At 41.6% G+C, this 20,468-nt stretch overlaps 1 protein-coding gene across 3 annotated transcripts in view; it reads left to right on the top strand.

Annotated features, from left to right (window-relative positions):
- Positions 1-2,801: 2,801 nt before the first annotated feature.
- Positions 2,802-20,468, top strand: part of LOC126521217 (aspartyl/asparaginyl beta-hydroxylase-like) — a 68,487-nt gene continuing 50,820 nt past the window's right edge. For 2 of the 3 annotated variants that reach the window (XM_055065799.2, XM_055065798.2), the window contains exons 1-8: positions 2,802-3,070; positions 3,565-3,744; positions 4,219-4,322; positions 4,504-4,576; positions 8,180-8,440; positions 11,100-11,254; positions 14,025-14,259; positions 17,236-17,372. In XM_055065799.2, coding sequence (XP_054921774.1) covers positions 3,016-3,070; positions 3,565-3,744; positions 4,219-4,322; positions 4,504-4,576; positions 8,180-8,440; positions 11,100-11,254; positions 14,025-14,259; positions 17,236-17,372 — 1,200 coding nt within the window. In that variant the 5' untranslated portion in view covers positions 2,802-3,015. The remainder of the gene's footprint in view (positions 3,071-3,564; positions 3,745-4,218; positions 4,323-4,503; positions 4,577-8,179; positions 8,441-11,099; positions 11,255-14,024; positions 14,260-17,235; positions 17,373-20,468) is intronic. The other variant, XM_050169843.3, reaches the window with a different exon arrangement.

Genomic DNA, 20,468 nt, shown 5'->3' with positions numbered 1-20,468 from the left:
TTCCTCCTAGCGCCTCTATTTTTAAGTTCACTTGAATTGGTGACTACAGACTTGATACGAAACCTGATAGTGGCTTCACGGATGACATTTGTGAATGTTTATCATCAGAGTGTTGAACTTGCTTTCACCTTTGCACATCCCTCTTGCTATGTCATCATCATCCCTCATCACACCTCTATGTCCCCGTTCCCCCTCCCCCTGTGCAGAGTAGCAGGCTAGAGTGCCTTAGCTCAGGACGACCTCTCTGCCTTCTTTCAATTAAATTATCTCTCTTTCTCTCTCTTCACAGGATCCAGACAACCAAGATGAGTCAAACCTTGCTTCTTGCCAGGAAACCGTGGTGATGGAGTTGGCAAGTCCTCCACAGAAGCACAGTCGGCACTATTGGGTGTTTGACACGGACACTAGGTAGAGCGATCATACTGCTCCGCGGAAGCTGTATTCAGTAGCTACTTTGTCATCTTTGGTAGCTTCTTTTTACGCTCTTCTCTTTCCAACTTCGCCTTTCGTTTAGACGCACCAGTTTGATGCTTCCGACCGAGCATTTTCGCATGAATGAATGCTAATTGTTCATCGGGCACTTCGCCAATCCGACGCGACCGCAGGTGTTCAACGGTGGCCGTCCCGATGACTGGCGCACGCTGCCTGGATGGTCCGTGGCTGGCCGAGAGTGGTGCGTCCCCCGGGAGCTCCTCAGCGGGCGGGCTTATGCAAGCTTAACCGGCGGCTCGGGGCTGAATCGCAGCCCGCGATCAACTTCCTTTTATAGACGCGCGCCGCGTCTGTCTGTTACTAGCGCCAAAGCAGGCGTTCACATACGCATAGAGTTCCTTGTACAAATTCCCTCCTTCTCCGTACAAACTCACTCCTTCTCCCGTTCCGGTCTCGTCTTCCTATTGACTAGGAGCAACTGTCTGTTCTGGGAGGTTCTCGATTTTTCTTTCGCCCCGTCGACGCCGAGCGAGAGAACGAAGGGGAGAGGGCGACTCCTAGAGCGGGCGAAGTTATGCGCCCTCCGTTGCCTCAGAGTCATCTTTTTCTACTGCTATCTGGAAAGTTCGGCGGCCAATCTGACCTACTTTTTCCGTCGAGCGCGCGCGAGGGTGCGCAGCCACTAGGCAGGAATGGGCCCTGGAGACAGGCCTTTGTGTCCAGTTCTCCAACTTCCCCCTTCACTCTTCCACAACCCTAGCCCGAACAGTGAACATTCCATGCCCTACGGCACGTGGACAAAAGCACGTGTGACGTCTTCTTTCCTTTCCTGCCTAGACTCTGCCATCAGATTCATCATCATCTGCTATCGGACTCATCCTCCCCCGCCCAAATTACTATCACGGTAAAGAAAAGTTGAATGGGAGGCACCGTTGGGTACTGCAGCACATCCTTTCTATGAGAAGGACAGCGGCGGAACTATTTGAGAGGTGGAGGGTGGCGTGGTGGTGACGAGGGGCAAGGGAGATTTAGGTCCTCATCCCACATTACAAGTTTTAGGTGTTTCCCCCTTTCCCCTCCTCTCCAAACAGCACTGGACAGACGGATTGACAGGAAACCACGAAAACTCTTCCAAGCAAACGCACCTCGCTTCGTAAGAAACAGGGCCCCGCCGGGGTGGCGGGGGATTCCTGTTTTTGCAGCTCGACAAGCTCTCCCCAAATGATCAGGCTAAACGCATGCTGTTATATTAGGCGGGGGGCCCCGTCTGCTCGTTCTGGTTTTCTCGCTCCATACACGTCGCTCGAAGTTCCGTTGCCCATGGTTCCATATACTAAGCAGATTAGAATAAATGGGCCCCCTTCTCCTACTGTCCGAGGTGAGGCCCTGGGCTGCAGCCCCCTTAGCCCCCCCCCCCCCCCGCCCCTTAATCCAGCGCTGAGTTGATAATAGTGGAGGCTGAATAGTGGAGGCCGACACGGTGTCACTTTGATTCCTGCTGCGGAGCCGAATCTCGGTAGAACAACGTGCGTGCCATACCAGTTCTGATATATTATGTTCCATAGTGTGGGACGAAACATGGGTGTTCCAGTTACTTTTACGCTTCAATGCATAAAAGAGTCCCCAGTCAAAAAAAAAACAATTGACTCCAATTGGCTTTTCCAATAGTGATCAACTGGAACCAATAGGAACCAATTGGAACCAATTGGAAAATGCCTACTTACAATTGGTTACGATTGGGTCAGAGGAGAAACCAATTGGAGGTGCCAATTGGAATGAACTGGACCCAATTGGAACCAATTGGGAAATTCCTAGTTATGCCATCCATATGCGCCGAGTTTGATGGCGCATATTTCGAAACTGCTGGTCTGATTCTGGAAATTCATTCAACTTGAATACGCCTTGCAATCTCACCGGCTACAATTCATAAATTGCAATATGTGCCGTAAAGGAATTAATTAAGAATTAGTGAATTTACGTTAATTGGTTGGATATGCGTTTCGTTTTCTCGTGCTAGCAATGCCCGCCTCTTCGAATAACCCATCTCAAGGGCATTAATTATGTTATGTGCAACAGGCGATGTTTAAGAATTTCGTAAAACTTAAAGATGATCTGCAGAATAACTTCTTCTTAGGCGAGTTTAACATGATCTTAGTAGTACAAAAAAGTCCAAAGAAAGGAAAGACGAGCGCTCGTCTTTCCTTTCCTCTCATTCCTCACACTGCTATCTTTCATTTTCGAGTTTTTGCGCTGCTAAGATGATGTTAGAAATGATCACCCCGGTCTCCTGAAACCAGCCGATAACTGCTGGGTGGCCTTGGAAATGGCAAGTATGGTTGGCGGAAGTCGGTGTGCCGTCGTCAACATTGGCGTTGTGCTCCGACTCGTCCGTTTTCCGTCTGTCCCGTTTGAGGATCTGCGGACCGTCCGGAGAAACGCCAGTAACGATTTCTTATTTACTTTTTACGCGCGATTTGCGCCTCACTTATCACAATACTGGTGTCTTAATCAATTTCTTTTAGTTTGTTGCTTCGCTCTGTTTGTAAACCGCTTCCTGCGCAAAGAAGCACCGTGCGCGCCGAGATGTCGGACCGCGAAGTTCGTTCCCGCAAGAAGCGCAAAGCAGCGTTGGAGAAAGGTATTTTTAACTAACCTGGCTATTTCTAGCGTCAGATGTCCCGTTGTCAACAGCGCAATTGTAGAAGAAGCTTGCTTAAAGACATATTTATCAGCCAAGGGCTGCATTGGCGTCACAATAACGAAAGTATTTTCCGAAAGATGGTCATTGATTCTGGAAAGTGCCGTTGGGCTGGACCTGTTGCTTGTGGCAAGCTTACGTGCCCGGCAAGGTCGCCTCGCTTTTATTTTTGTTTTCATTTTTTTTTTCTAGCGTCAATAGTAGTTTTTAACAAATGGGGACTGGAAATTGTTTTACATGCCCAAGTTCACAAATGTTATCGCGATCGAAAGTACTTCTTAATTCTGACTGTCACATTATTAGCAACCGATACTCTTCGACAAATGAAATTATAAAATGATCTCATTCTGCCGTTACAACCAAACAATTCAGTATAAGGGAAATGTTCACAAATTTTCTAATTCCGTTCAGTATTATTACTTTTTTTCACATAGGAACAGCTGACGAAGGTTCCAAGGAAAAGCATAAAGCCCAAAAGCACTCGGATTCTGAGCTAGAAGATGACGCATCGGTTACTGAACCAAGCACAACAGCAAGAATTACGTTCTTGGTTGTTTTCGTCACCCTGGCCATAATGGTTGGAGCTATCTTTTTGGCACTGCAGAGTTCCTCATGTGAGCTGATTTTTATGCGTTTTATGCTGCAGCAGCAGCCAAGCTACTGGCCTTTGCTACTTTTATAACCATATGCTGCGCGGAATGTTCTTTATTTCTTTCTGTTGGCAGGTTTGCAAAGATCAAATGAAAACACATTTTATGATAGGGTATCAAGATTATGCTACTACGCACACTATGAAGTCATTTTGCCTCAGATACTGTCATGACCACACTATTACTTGGTAGAGTTCACTGAAGCTTAGTTGTTTACACACAACACAAGCATGAAGTGCATTGTATTAACGTGCAAGACAGTCGCAAGAAAGGCTGAAGAGAATAATTTGGTATGTGAAAGCATCACTATAAAAGCAAGGTCCTTCTTGTGAACTAGGTCAGCATAATTTTTATTATTTAGCTGTTTAACCTTATATGACCATAACTTGACAGAATAGTGATTTATGCATGTTGTTAATGTCTTCTACATATTTTCAGCTTTAAATACATTTTATACTGAAGCTGAACTTGAAGCAAATGAGGACTTCATAGTTGCCCAAGAAGAAATGGAAGTTGAAGGCCAGCATTATGCTACTGATGTGGTATGGAACCCTTGTTCCTATTGTCCCCAAGAATGTACAAAACTATATGCATGTCACTCAGGCTGACTTGATTTCCTTTCCTTCATTAAATGTACCGCTGTCTCTCTGCTACTTTGCTTCACAGTAAATTTTGAATATGCTTTGGCTTGTGTCAATCTCATCTTGTGTTTCCTGTTCATAGGAGGGATCTAGTGAATTAGAGCCAAGTGTCCAAAGTAAAGACGAAAGCATCAACTTGGGAACCTTCAGCATAGGTATGCACAAATGAATTTCTTTGTTTTGCAAATCATTCGAAATTCAGCATTTGTCTTGCCTTTCTTTATATGATTTTTTTCGTTTTCTTCATTTCAATGCTCTTATATGTCATCTAAGTTCCATGTGAGAACTTTAAAACTATGTACTTTTTTTCCGTCTTACCTACATACACGAGTAGAAGCAGGAGCTAAAGATTATTATGCTGCCTAGCAAAGGCACTTGCTCCTTATGCAGGTTTCTTGCGTGTACACTCGTGGACAATTGAAATATAAACAACCTAAGGCTAACTAGAATGTGATCTTTCATTTCTTATTTTGCCAACACGTGTAATATAAGCATGATTTTGGCTTTTACGCTAGTGTGATGTTTAAGCCATCTTTGGAGACCAGATAAGTAGTGGTGCGGGATCATGTTCTCAAGTTATTACTTGCGAAAGATAGTCTACTTTGCAATTTCTTGTTCACATTTAGTTTGTTCACAACAGTACAAATTAGCATGCGTGCATCACAATGCACTGCTTTTGCATTCTGTATATGAGCACAACGTTTTACATTCACATACCGTGAAACCTAAGTGCGAATATAGCAATAATGCATAGACAGAGTGAAAATGTCAGGCGGCCCATACAATAAAGAAAATGAGCTTATTATGCAGTGCACTAGCCTCGTGCCATGGAAGCAGACTTAGTAATCATCTCCTGTCGTAGATATCGCAACTCTGTCACATCAGCTGGATTGCTTTAAGAGGTGGGCAATACTTGAATGGCAGCATGATGTTGACTAATTAACAAAATACCAAAGGTTAATGTTGTAAATAATTACTTAAGAGCATGTCATAAATGCAAAGTTGAAGCTGAGAAGAAATGAAATAATATCCATTTAGCAGAAATCATGCAGTTTTGAGCAATACATCGTTAATATATGTGGCTAAATGCATTGATGTTGCAGTTAATTCTTACCGCTGTGGAAAATGGAGTGCTGATAAGTGCTAACTGAAACATCAGTATATTTCACCTCAGAATTTGAAAGCATATTTCTCGGAACTGGTGCTAAGTCCATGATTTCTGCTAAATGGATATTTACTGGATATTTCTGTATACTGCTTGGCCTCTACTTAGCAACTGAGACATGTGCTCTAGATTAATTACAATATTAATTAGTAACATATTGATATTAGCTAACATCACTCAGCAATTCATCTCGAAAGTAATGTTAACTTCTTCAAATAATTCATTTGAGGTGATAGAACTGTAAAGATCTACCATCACGGGAGATATGTAATAAGCCTGTTTCTATTAAAACCTGGTGCTTACTACTTTCATTCTGAGCTGCGCTGAGTGAAACTAATCATGGAAATTAATACAATAGACACACCAAACAGGATGAGAAGCTCAAGCTGCATAATCTTGCTCACAGCACCTAAGATAGAGCTGGCAAGAAATGTCACATAAATAAAGAACAGAAAAATGAGGCACCTGCAGAGAGTTAATCATTCATTGCATCCGCTGTTGTATCAACATATCCGTCTACTTCCAAGCTGTCCGTGTCTTTTAGTTGTCTTTTTAGCCTAGCCATCTGCACATACTCGGATCGACTGCGGCCCACATAAGGGCGATATTTCATTGACAATAGGCCAATTCGTAGTATGTGCTTTCTCATCCTGTTTGGTGTGTCTATTTGTGTTCACTGAGCACAGGTAAAAAAAAAAAACATGACTACCAACTAGTCTATTTCCTCGCTTTACTCAACATGCTACTTTACCTGTAACAATACTGGTAAACACTTGAGAAATCATTTGAAGTGTCACCTATACAAAAGAAGTTTTACATAAAATAGCAAAATTCAAACAAACTTATTGTCGATTGTCATCAAACCTGATTTAACTATGTTGTTTGTGAGTGAATTGTTAAGATTTGGAACCTTATTTCGGTTTTTCAGTAATGCATGTACATGATACTGTATGTGTTACTTAACATAGCTTTTACTTAATTTTGTTCTTCTCGCAGTCTGTTGATGACAACTGTTACATTTATCATTCGACAGATGTGAAAGCAATCAGCCTCACATTGTTAACCCACTGTGTAAGTGCCAAGTAGTGCAGCTTATTTGCATTTAAAGTTGAATAATTTGTGAAAAGTAGAGTACTAATTGGCCATAGTACCGTTAAAATATCTGCAGTACAATTTTATGTAGTATTTTAATTTCTGGTATTTATTTTGTGTGGTTGTACCTTATATTTTATTATGTGCAATACATTAATCTATATACATTAAGGTACCTCGGCCCATCTGCTTCCCATGGTTTATGCTGAATGTAATTGTTAAGTTATTGACAATGGAGAAAAAGCATAAAAAGATCAAAACTTGACATCTCAGCAGTACAATAACATTAAATGGCACTGCTTGACACAATGTATGGAAGAGATGGGTAGGATTATTTACACCAGTCAATTTATGTAAATATGCTCTAAAAGACGAAGTCCTGCATTTATAATTAGTGCTTTGAATTTACCCATCAGGGTGCATCAGTGGCTATGGTGTTGTGCAGCTGCGAACAAGGTTGCAGGTTTGACTCCCGGCTGTGGTGGCCATGTTCCGATGGAGCCAGAATGCATTAATGCTTGTGCACCATGCTTTGGGTGCATGTTATAGAACTTCAGGTGGCCAAAATTAATCCATAGCTCTCCACTAAGGCATCCCTCATAACCCACTGTGTAAATTTGGGACATAAATCCTGCAATTTGGAAATATGTCTTTGTTTATTTGCTCTGCGCTGGTTTGTGTCCTTAGAAGTAACTGCTGGGCTACCATATTTTATCAGGAATAAGCACCCTGGGAAATAAAAAGAAAACATTAAAAGGAAATGATGCAGTGGCATTTCCCGTATTTGCTGCCCCCTTATGTAATACCCCAAAAGAGGCCTTGAAAGGATGTTGATGATGATGATCTGAATTCATAAATCAGGTTGTAAACTTAGTGAGTAGTTTACTCCATTACCTCTAAGGGTTAATTGTGTAAATAAATGTAACAGCTGTGCTGTGCGAATTTACAGAGACATTCAACACCTACTACAAATCAGTTTTGACTAGTAAAGTATTTTTTTCAAAACTCTGTTTTTATTCATTGGCTGAACAAAGGTCACTTATTGCTGGAGAAAACTAAAACCAAACATCGCTTTTAAGAATTTTAGACTGAAGATAATAGTGCTGATATGCCAGCATTATGTGGCTTTCAAAGTATTTTGTTGTACTTGGGCCATTTTAGCACATGAAAAGCTATCTAAATTTGCTAGATTGAGTGTTTGATAACTTCATAAGGCAATATTGTACTCCTTCTTACCTATAAGAACTTGGCTAGATCTGAGTAGGCACTGTTGAAATCCATGATGTCATGGTGAGTGGGTACGAGATTTGCACCGCAGCATTGCCAGTTATTAGTTTTCGTGTCTTTTTTGGCTTACCAAGTGACCTTTTATTGCAAAAGTGGTCATTGTGCTATTGCAGAAGTGTAATTTACTAGTACAGCTCAATGTAACAATGCTATTTAATAATTACTGTCGCCTTAAGAAGCAAACAAATTCTTTCTATTATTTTCTTTTGTGCAGATCCCACAGAGCCACTGCAGGCTCCTGAGAATGCAGTGCTTGGCAGTAGCCAGACAAGCACACCAACACAGCACTTTGAATCTGTCCCGACCACAGACCACACTGAAGTGCCTGTTGACCGCACGTCAGAAACAGTGTCATCAACACTTACGGAAACAGATCTGCTAAGCTCTACTGAAATACTACAGCCTTCAGAGGCTTCAGAGATTAAGCAGGATGAAAGTGACCGGGCGTTGTCCTTAGAGGCAACAAAAGTGTCAGGTAAGTTGAGGACATGTACTTGTATCTTTTTTTATCAGCTACATAAGGTTGGCCATTATAATCAGTTTCTTTATCTTCTGCTTCATCTCATCATCTATGTGCTTCCTTCTCCTCACCATAGCATTAGGCTTCATCTGACCTCATTTCTATTTGCCTCCAGAATCGATCTTCAGTGCCTTCTTGCAAATGTAGCTGTGGCATGAGAATGACAGTTATGTATAGCAATACTTTAAAATATTGCTTGAAAATTGTCTAAGCACAAATTCTTCATGCTAGAATCAAAATGTTTCCCTCAACGTTACCAAAGTTAAATTTGTCATCAGCAAAGTTCATTCTGAAACTAAATTTCAGTTACCCTAGCTGCAGTTTATATTCTTACATGGAGCAGGAATGTGGCTATTACACTTACATACTGTTTAATGTGCCTTTAAGCCCAGCAAGCTTTATGATTCCTGAGTGCACTTTTCATCACACACTGTCATCCTTTGTAAGGTATTCTTCATTGTATTTTCACCTTTTACAAGTTATTTCTTCAAATAGGCTTTTAGGTTTAATATTGCTGTAGTTTGCCATGACTGTTTCCAATGGGAGCTTGACTAGCAGTGTTACTAGGTCAATAATTGTCAGCATGTGCAAAATTGACAATCTCATATTAAGGAATGAATCTTGAGAACATTAATTTCAGTAAGGCTTGTCTACCTGATGCCACAGGACAGGACACTCAGAAAGGAATCTGTAGCTGAGCAGACATCCTGTCTGCATTAATGCAAGTATGTTTACTAGAACAGAACAACAGAGTACTCCACTACAAGTTTTTTTGGAAACTAGCTGACTGTTATGTTTCTCCGAACCTTGAGCATTCTCATGCTGTCCTAATCAAGAACGATGGCAAACATTGTTGCTTCCTATTTCCACACCAAGAGAAGTGCTCCAATGCCACTTTCAAACTTAACATTGAAGATCAGTAAGCACACTTTACTTAGTGGAATCTGCCAGCAGAACCATGGGAATATATAAGCAAATGCATATTGCTGCAGCTGTGAACAAGGAGAAGGGGAGCTGAGTGCCTCGATTTTGGTTAGTTAGAACCATAAGAAGCGAGCAGATAATGAATACATGGAAAGCATAGGGGGAATTTATTTCTTTATTTTATTTACTGATACTATCAGCTCCATGTAGGACAATCACAAGCTATTATTGAAGGCTATTATTACTTCACAACAATTATTGTTGTAAAAATAAACTAAATGTGGACAAAAAAATAACTTGCTCTTGGTGGAAGCTGTACCCACATCCTCAGCAGCAAAGTACGATGTTGACTGTTGCCTGTAAATTGTTTTGAACTTCTTATTTTCTGGGCCAATGAAAATGATATCAAAATGCCTTGCATAACGTTAAGTCACTGCTGATTAGACCTGTGCTATGAAAGTTGCTAACATGCGCAAAGTGTCTTAGAAAAACAAACTGCTGAAAGATGAATGCTTAGATGTTTAGTGGTCACATAGGGGGTACTCTATGGTTCTTTTTGACAGAAGTAATTTATATCAGTCAAGTTTCTGACATGGCTGGACATTCTTTAAGTGCTCTGCACATGAAATAGTGACTCATTTTGTTCCTGCATATGCAATATCTTTATAGAGTTCATGCATGGGGTGCACTTTTCTGGACACAATGAAACTTGCAGAAAAATGTAAATATTTACATCTATTCTACTGCTGTCTATTTTTGTTGTTGGATACGTAGGAAACATGTTAAAACTTAATTTTCAATGAACATGAAGTGGTCAGTACAAGAAATGAAAAAGCTTTATCTTGAACTGTTTATCTCTTTGTGCCATTATCCATTTGCTGTTTAATGTTACCTAGTAACAATGCTGCATTTGGGTGGAGCTCTTGAGTGGTGGTCAGCCTTGTGGAAATCCAAATGCAGCACTTTGTTCTAGAATGCTGCTCTAACGATAAAAATGGAAAAGCACACTCTCAAAAAAGGAATTCTTTCCGTCAGTCATAGAATTATGGAATAAACTGCCACACGACATTGTGTCCTCGGAATCTGTCATCACATTTTCTGTCAATATTGAAAATATTTTTGATCAGCAGGTTGCGCCGTTGTAGAAAACAAAGGGGCTGCGCACGGAGTGTATGTTTCATGTGTATGCTGATCGCAGTTCTTGTAGTGTATGCTTTTACTGTGTATGCCGCTTGCAGTTATTTCAAAATCAGTGTATAATGTCAGTGTCAAATCAGTGTCTGTACTGTTTTAGGACTTTCGTTTCTTTCATTTCTTATTTCTGGATCTTCTTTTTTTTTTCTATTGCTGGCAATCAGTACTTTTCGTTGTTATTTTTCTTTGTTGTTCCCACTCCTGTAAGAGCCTGTAAAGGCTTACAGTATTAATAAAATAAAATAAAATAAAATAAATAATTGTCGGTGATCCATTTGGTACACTTTGCTGTACATTCCCTTTAAAGGTTCAAAAAACAGACACCACACAAAGGATATGACATGCATCACACAGCATTGTCTGTGTGATGTCTGTTTTCATGCCGTTATAAAGAATTTACAGCATTCTCATGACATCAGTTTTAGGTAGTTCACTGACTGCTGGTCATTGAGTACTGTTAGGATAGTCATAGTTGTGCTTGCTTTTATTCCTATAGAGGCTTCTTCACCTCCAGCATCAGAGGTGGCCACATCTACAATGGAAACAATGGCTTTGAATGCAGATCCACTTGAAGAACAGGCTGCTATCACAAATGAGTATGATGCAAGGATTAAGAAGGATCTCCAAGAATCTGAAGAGCTAGTTGAGCAGGTGGGCTTGCCTACAATTCTAGTAACTTAAAAGTAAAACAAAAAAGATTTGAAACAGTGCCTTATATATCATAAAGTCATGTGTTATCATTAGCTTCAGGTGTTCAAATTTGCATGTTGGAAAGGCATAGAATATTTACGTCACTTGATGCAGTGATGTTACATTTTCATCATAATAACTGTGCATGGTAGGACTTCAAAAATGCAAACTGAAATGCAAGAACATCCGTGTACTTAGATTTATGTGAATGTTAAAGAGCCCGAGATGGTCCAAATTATTCCGGTAGTCACACTACAATGTGCCTCATAATCAGAACACGGTTTTGGCACGTAAAACACCACAATTAAAAAAAGAATGTACACACACAAACTAAGACAAAAGAGCACACACCAAGTATGTCCCCAACATATGCTGGTGAGATACTGATAGCATTGTCATCTCGTCACATCAGCTATCCTTGTTCTACTATAATTGTGATGAAAGCTGCAGCAGAGCTGTGCTGTTTAGGAGTGCACATGCACCGATATCTGAGTGACAATTTTCAGGTATTTGGAGAGGGTTGCCTCTTTGACAAAATTCTTTATATTTTACTTGAATTTTGACTCACCAACTACCCCTCACATTTGTATTCTGGACAGAAAAGCATTATGTGTGTGTGTGCGCGTGCGTGCGTGTGTGTGTGTGTGTGTGTGTGTGTGTGTGTGTGTGTGTGTGTGTGTGTGTGTGTGTGTGTGTGTGTGTGTGTGTGTGTGTGTGTGTGTGTGTGTGTGTGTGTGTGTGTGTGTGTGTGTGTGTGTGTGTGTGGCCGATTTTCTTTAACTTGACATTAGTGAATCCAGCCTTTTAGTGTAAACCATGTTCAAAGTATGAAAGGACACTCATGCTCTATGAAGGCATGTTGTAGTGTTTGGGTTACAAGATGTCTACAATTCATATTTTTAATGCCTATTGGTTTTGTCAGTCCCCGCAGGGTTGAATCGGTGCAAGTCAGCAGCCAGCTGCACCACATTCTGTACTTATGCTATCCTTTATTTAAAGAAAAAAAAAATATGCGAGACCTGTGTGTTATTTAGATGTCTCGGTTCACTGAAGACTAATGTTTCCTTTTCAGGAAGTGGATGATATATTCTGGGACTTGTAGGGAGGGTGGTGGACCCATAGTGTAGGAAAAAAAAAGTTATTGTGAGGTAATCTTTATTTGGACACATGTTGCTACCACATAGTTCAACTGCCATTCTTGGCTCAATCATATACATGTAGAGGGCAGGCACTATTGAGACTGACCTGGTTTGTCTGCACTTTAGCACTTAGAGGTGCCTTGACACACACATGCTGGTATGTAATGGTGCATGATTCTTGAGGGAATTCCTGTTAAAAAGACTCATTTGTGTGTGAGGATGCGTCATTAAGCCCCATATTAGAGAAATTTCTCCAAGCGAATGTTTAACCTTTGTTTATGGTCTGCACAAAAAATTTTGGTAATGCACTGCTTTAACCAAACATTAGTCCTGTGCAAGTGCTGCTGCATTGCCTGCATTGACTGTGTGCTCATCAAAGGGACTATAAGATGTTAACATAGTTTTATGCAGGCCTGGCAGATTATACTCCTTTTTGCATTCTTTTTTATTATTATTGTTCATTTCTCTTCCATTCTCATCATCAGCTGTGTCATCGAGATAATCATGGAACAACAGTTTCCAAGTTGATGATCAAGGGCGAAAGGTAGAATTGCATAGACTTAGAACATCTGACTGCCGAAATTGTAGACTAGGCACAGATATATCAAGCGAGCAGCAAGCAGACAATGTTCACAGAAACAGTGAATCTTTTTGTGCACCTAGCTAACGAAGGACTTGCATATACACAGTTTTAGAGCTTGGATTCACAGGCAAAAGTCTGCTCGAGCACATGAAAATGGCTGTAATAGTAGCATGCGCCACTCCTTTAACGTCACTTAGTGCAGACTGTGATAAAAGCTGATTTCATTCGTACCATTTGACTGTCAGATATTTTTTTGCCTTTCATTTTTATTCTTTGAAACTTTGGTGGGGAATATTCCGTTCACTGTGTTTCTGTTTAACTGCTGTAAAAATTGGCATTTAGGCACAGTTAATTACACAATGACTAAGTCTAACAAACTGTGTGTGGTTACACCAGTCTGCACTAATTGTAGGTTATAGTGTGACAGCAGCTTCGATTGTCTTCACTGTTTTGTGAAAGAGAGAAAACTAGGTCTTCATTCTTCGTTTATGTAATAGTCATTATTTGGAATTTTCAAAAAGTAAATTCTTAATTTTATTTCTCTTTACAAAAATTACAGAAAAAAAGTTGCATAAGTACGAATCAGCTTTCCTATGAAATTTTCATTCTGTTGTAAAACATCACTATTAAAAACAGTTGTAACGCTCATCTTTGTCCAATCTGAAACATTGTAAGAGCACACGTGATGTATTGCACGTTTCACTTTTTAAAATTTAGCCTGCTGTTCTTGTATTTTGAAAATTGCGTTAGCATTGCAGTTGCAAGCTTGTGTTGTGTTACCATATTGCCGTGAAATAACTTGTATTTTTGTTTGTTTTGACCTAACCTTAATGTGTTTTTGACCTTACTGATCCCATTTGAAGCTGTATGTGAAATGTGTTTGCATGGAATGTTCAATGCCTGAACTATAACCACACTTAGTTTTCCCTTAATTGCAGCTTGGCAGGCGTGCTGGGGATAGTTCTTTGTAGCCATAACTACACAGTTCTAAGTTAGTCACACCTTTCAGTCCCCTGAAAAGGCTCTTGAGAAGTTTAAGCGGCTCCTCCAAACTCACCCACAAAGTCCCAGAGCCAACTATGGCAAAGCACTGGCCTTGGAGAAGGTTGCTGAACTGAGGAAGAGCAATTCGATCCTGGAACAGAGCATCCAGGCTTATTTGGAGGTGATGAAGTTGCCGAAGGTTCCCAGTGAGTTGTACCTCCGAGCAGGAAACAAAGCTGTGGATCGCATGCGCTTCCGAGGTGAGTGAGCTTGCGGCTGTCTGGGCCACCAGTCAGTTGATTAAGTACTACATATGTGCACAAGAATTAGTGCCTTGTGACCGTTAGATACTTCACTTAATTCAGCACTTAGCCTATCTAAGAAGGGAAGAAAAAATTATGCAACCCCATGCACTGTGGGAATCGATGTAAGCGAAGCTTTCCTTGCTGGATGCTTTGATTGATGATAATTAGTGGCGATGTTGATGGCTAAGCTTAATTTCTTCAATGTTTAGACTAACACGGGAGTGGTGAGTTGATGTTAAACGTTACCTTGCGTGCACCACTACTGTCTGTCTGCGTAGTACACAGAACACACAGGGAGAAGTGTTTGCTTGAGGTGTTGTTGTCCGCCATATTTCATAACCTCTGAGAGGGTTGAGCACTGTGATTGCCTCACATGGCACATCGCATTGGGGCAGAAGTAGTGAAGTTGTATTGAATTATAGGGTTGTACGTGCCAAAACCACAATTGGATTATGAGACACGCCATAGTGACGGACTCCGTATTAATTTTGACAGCGTGATGTTCTTTAACGAGTCCCAAAATCTAAGTGCACGTGCATTTTCTATCTTGCCCCCGTTGAAATGTGGCTGCCGCAGTTGGGATCAAATCCGTGACCTCTAGCAATGCCATAGCTGCAATGTTACCGCGGCAGGCACAGAAGTCTTGATATCACGGTCGACCATTTCTGTAGTGTCACCTGGACCCTGCGGTGCACTTTAATTAATGCTGCTCTGCTTCTACATGCCCTGCGCAGTTTGTGCACTTGACAATATTTTCATGGTGTTTATTTTTCAGAAATAGCAGCAACGTAATGTACCGTACCTTGAACTTAAGCTTATCCAGTTTTCCCGCAACCGCTGTCATATAGTAGTAGGGTTTCCTTGCCTTCTCACACACTTTACCCCCTCCCTTGTATGGGAGCAGCCTCTTCTTCTCCCTCAACTCTACAGTTATATCTGCGTCCCCTCTGGCCTCCCACGTTAGTAGAAAGGGAAGCGCCGCAGTTTCTGCAATGCTTCTGAGGGGAGTCACAGATAGAGCTGTCAAGAGGCCAATGTGGCGACGCCCGGGGACCTCTAGAGGGCATTGTGCACATTCGGGCGTGGTGGGGTGAAAACGAGTTTCTTGCATCGCCTTTCCTCTCTGACTCGCTCCTGTCTGTATACACACGCTCTTAACCACCCGCCAACGCACTGTGCTGGACAGCAGCAGCAGTGGGAAAGTTGAAGGAAGAGGCAAAGAAAGCTTCGCTTTAAAATAATAAATCTTTTAAGGTTTCTAGATGAACTGGGATTGATGCTCTGGCACAATCAGCAACAAAAAGTACTTCGCTGGACACAAACACAAGAAACAAATAAAGTACTGCAGAGAAACATAAAGCTAGATGTTTGCTGCACTTGACTGCTGTCAGCATTCTTTGTTTAATTGCTGTTTCAGCAGGCTGGCACAACTTAATGCTATTGTATTACATATGTGATGATTACATTTTTTGGTTTCTTTGGCTTTAGAATCACAAGTCTTATTATCAGCGCTTTCTTTTTACCTAATAGAAATAATATGGCACAAGTGTCGGTCTGAGGTAGCTAAGAAGAGCAGTATTAGATTTCCTTGAATTTGTGTGTGCAGCAATGGCCATTTAGTGATTTCGTATAAGGGTATATGACATGAAAGCTGGTGCCAGAATGATATCATAGAAATAAGACATACAGGGTTACAGGTGGGGGCATAAGAACCAGAAGAATCGAATTGAAAAGCACAGACCAGCATTACAATATATCACTTAAAAAAAGATAGACCACATTAACAGGCCAGGCTTGAAGAAATATGATCCAAAGTGGCTTTGAAGCAATGTCACCACTGAACTTGCTCTAATACTGTTGTCCATAGGAAGAGCGTGAATATGCTTGAAACACGTATGTATAAAAAAAAGGGCTGTTGTTGATAATGCACTGCAATATGAGGAGTGCTCATTGCTATAAATTTTTGCATACTATTCCTGATGCCCCACTCTTCGACATTAGTGTGTTATAAGAGTACTGACATTAAATTTTTGTCTTGTTTTTTTTTTTCCTTGTTACATAACTGCCAACATTATAATCATGGTATGAGACCTCAATTCCTTGAACATGCAACTTTTTCTTTTTGAAATAGCTGCTCATTCTACAATCATGCGATAAGGCCTCAATTCTTTAAACTTCCAATGAATCATGAATTATACCATCTAATGCAACAAATTGAGCACAAAGATAAAATTACCAATAATATCTTTTAATGTGAGCAGCTCAAAACGTGCTCCAAATGGCGTGCGGCTTTTTGGCATAGGGTTTGTTCACAAGGCATCCTCTACATGCCACGAAAATTGGGGAAAGGGGTGATAACATGCTATCACTGATGCGCGAGTTAGCACATTGGTTTCAGCCAGATTGTGGTCTTCTTGCCTAAAGCTTTAGATGATAGGAAATAGAAGACAAAGTGAGAAGGGGGCTGCTTGTCCTGAAAGAAGTGGTAGCAGAGGATCAAACATATCCCACTTCAAATGTAGAAAACCACACAGTCGAGAGAGAATAGCAGATGCACCATACGTTCAGCTTTGGCAACACAGTCACTGTAGCTTAATTTTTGTGACTCCTGCACCAGGCTGACCAATATGTGTGTCAGTGGTTTGTGATGCTGTGTGATCACAACCCGTGACTTTCATGAAAGGCAGAGTTGACCTTGCAAACAAACCCTACAACAAGCCGAACTCCATTTGGCGCACTTTCTGAACTGGTCACATGATTGGACATTTTTTGCGTGTTTAAGGAATTCTGGCACCTTACTGTAGTTATGTGTTGGCAGCTGTCTTATAAAGCAATAAAGCACCATATAAAGATTTTGTGTCAATGCACCTTTAAGATTGTGCACTATGTCAGATTGTTTTTGTGCAAGCAAGCTTTCTGCATACCTTTCAGGAATTTTTACCAAAGCTATAAAACTGCAGGCGGAAATGAGCAGCAAGTTCCCAGAGAATATTGGAATCAAGAATCAAATGGCAGTTTCTTACCTCATGATTGGGCAAGGAAAGGTTGCTGCCGGGCTGCTTGAACAGGTGTCAAACTTATTTCTTCCTTCTATGAACTCCATTTCTGCTTATGAAGCAGCAATTATTGTAGATGTGCTGGCTATTGTTTAGTCTCCTTATCTTGCTAAAAGAGCTCATTTGTTTAATGCATAGGGTCATCCACTCTTAGTACAAACACGGTGCAGCATGGCCACGAACTAATGGGTCACACAGTGCGGCCCTACATTGAAGCTAAGCAGCGCAGGCATACAGGAGCTGTGCAAGGGCTTGGAGGCGGGGCTTCATGTCGTCTGCTACATCCCGGGAGCACGCCGTGCTTTTGCAGACAACACACGACACGAATCCCCTCCTCCACGCCCCTGTGCACCTGTGCTGCTTAGCTTCAATGCGCGGCCGTGCCCTGTGCGCTGTCACTTTGCAGACCGCGGCCACACTGCACGGTGTTCTTACTAAGAGTGGACGACCATATACAAAAGGAAAGTGCTTGCTAGGCATAAAATTGGTCATGACATCTAATAGTGAAAAATAACTTCTAATACTGACATCATGCTCGAACTTGCAGTTATTCCGTGTTCTGTTCATTAATTTTCATTGTTTGCCTTAATATAGACTGTCCAGAATAACAAGGAGATATGGAGTGTCCAGAGTAACAAGGAGATTGTTATTGGTTTTCAGTTATTCAACTGCAGTATAAGACGTTGAGCAAAACGAGAACAAGGTAAAAGCGGGAGCTAACGTTTCGACAGGTGGACTTGTCTCTTTGAAGTATAAGTATCGTGAGGATAGGATTACAGGAAAGAAAAAGAAGCCTAAGTAATGCAAACCACTATCTTTCCTTGGCTTCAAGCATTTTTATGTACCGATGTTTTATGATTAATTCAAACTTGAATTAGCAATCTTGGTTAATTCAAGCAAACTTAAAGATTTTAATTGACCCACTAAGCTGTAATTTCACTGCAAAACCATTTGATTCATATGTGGTCAAATTCAAAAATTTCATTCCCGAGCTTAGGTGGTTGAAGTCTGCAGTTTATTTTCATTCAACTAAAGTGCAAGTTATAAAGACACAGCTGATACAACTAGAGGTTCTTAAGCACCTGGCTGCTATGGGACCCTTTAATTAATACGCTATCAAACAAGGTGGCAAAGTTGTGTGGCAATACATTCAACAAAAAAAGTACAGTCACTGATCTATTACACAGACTTCTTGGTGATTGGCTCGAAGTCCATATGATTGGGGGCCTGAAACAATGAATTAACCAGAAAATAAGTGTCTTTATTCAACCAGTGGCCAGAAAAGCTTGTCAGAACATTGTTCACTAGAACAGCAGCTTGAGCTTGTTGGTTTTCGATCTTGGTGTTAACAGCGCAATTAGACGGGGACACGAGACGAAAAGACGACACCACGAGCGCTGCATGGTGTCGTCTTCTCGTCTTGTGTCCCCGTCTAGTTGCGCTGCTAACACCAAGACGTTGTTGCGAGCACATGCATTTGCACGTGATTAGGTCATTCTGTATTTCAGTGATTTTCATGCCAAAATGGAGCATATTATAAAAACAAATGAAGAATTCTGTGTGAACAAAACCGGCTGTTGGTTGTTAATTCCCTCCTGAGAATGCCACCAGTAGTATGTTTTGTGTTTATTTATTTATTTTATACTTTCAAGGCCTGAAGGCACTACAGAAAGGAGAGGTAACAAATCAAGATGATATGCAGACGTCTGTGATGTGAATGGTGTAAGCAGGAAAGTGGTTCCAGTCAACACTTGTGCAGGGTAAAAAAGAATCATGGTACCTGTTTGTTTGGCAGGATGGGACGTCAACTTTATATCTATGGTCAGATTACGATTAAACGTAGAAAGGTGGGGTGATAAGTTGTTTCTTCAGCACTTGCTTACAGTGATAAACCTTGTGGAATAGGCAAAGGCCAGCGCATTTGCGGCGTATTGAAAGATCTGGGAGATTCAGAGTTTTTTCATACATGTTACACTGGAATGGCGGGAATAGTTATATAAAATAATACAAGCTGCTCTATGTTGAATTACCTCAAGGGTGAGGTTTAGTGATGCTTGACTGTTATCCTAAATGGCAGATGCAAATTCTAGTTTTGAGTGAACTAGGGTTTTGTAGAGTGTCAGTTATATTTATTTACTCATACTGTTGGCCTATCGGCCGTTACAGGGTGGGTCAAAAGCAGCACTTCAACAATTAGTACAATACATGATATTCCACTAACACATATAGCACAAAAAAAAAACAAGTCTGTTGTAGCGGGTGACAGAGTGACGAAGACGATCCAAGAGCGCGTACCACACTGCTTTATTTCAGTGACAGCAAACTATATATATAGGCTGCTTGCCTATGACGTAATATAAACGAACGAATCAGGTATGACACGTGTGGCACAGCACTTCATATCACTTCTCCTTTTCTTTTAAAACTGCAGTCTTTGCACGGGTCTTCATTGTCGGGTAGACCTCCATAAGACCGGCGGACTTGGGGGACAGAGAGCCTGTTCGGCTGGGAGGGACGTTGGAGGTGTTGTCGAAGGAACAGGCGCGGCGCCAGTTGGTTCTGGAGTGGCCAGGCTGCACCGGCCTTCTGGCGTTGACGTGGGCCGATTCTTGTTGTCCGGGCTGGGTTGAAGCGAGTCGGGAGCCTCCGCTTTTGGGGTCACAGGTGACACAGGCACGCGACGGAAAATTTGGTCGAAGTGACGCCTGGCTAGGCCATCTGGAGTGTCGACCGTTACCAGCCGTGAACCCTCTGTGCTCTTGACGATGCCTGGACGCCAACGCTTCCCTTGGCCAAAGTTGCGCACCCACACCTGGTCGCCGGACTGGAATCTGGGAGGCTGCGAGTAACTTCGACGTAGAGAAGGGACGCAAGTATCCAAGCGCGAACGAATTTGGTAGTTCAGCAGCATCTCTGAAGGAGGCTTGCCGCATGGTAGTGGGGTACGTCGATAGCCTAGTAGCACCCGCGCTAGTTTTATTTCGAGATCGTTCACCATCGAGGGCTTAGGAAGGCCATCCTTTATTGTGCGGACCGCGCACTCTGCCAGACCATTAGATTGTGGGTGGTACGGCGCACTACGTAGGTGAGTTATTTTGTTGACAGTCA

This window comes from Dermacentor andersoni, chromosome 6, assembly GCF_023375885.2.
Source record: "Dermacentor andersoni chromosome 6, qqDerAnde1_hic_scaffold, whole genome shotgun sequence".
Taxonomy (NCBI): domain Eukaryota; kingdom Metazoa; phylum Arthropoda; class Arachnida; order Ixodida; family Ixodidae; genus Dermacentor; species Dermacentor andersoni.
Note: the sequence above shows the minus strand (reverse complement) of the source record. Positions and strands in the feature narration are given on the sequence as shown.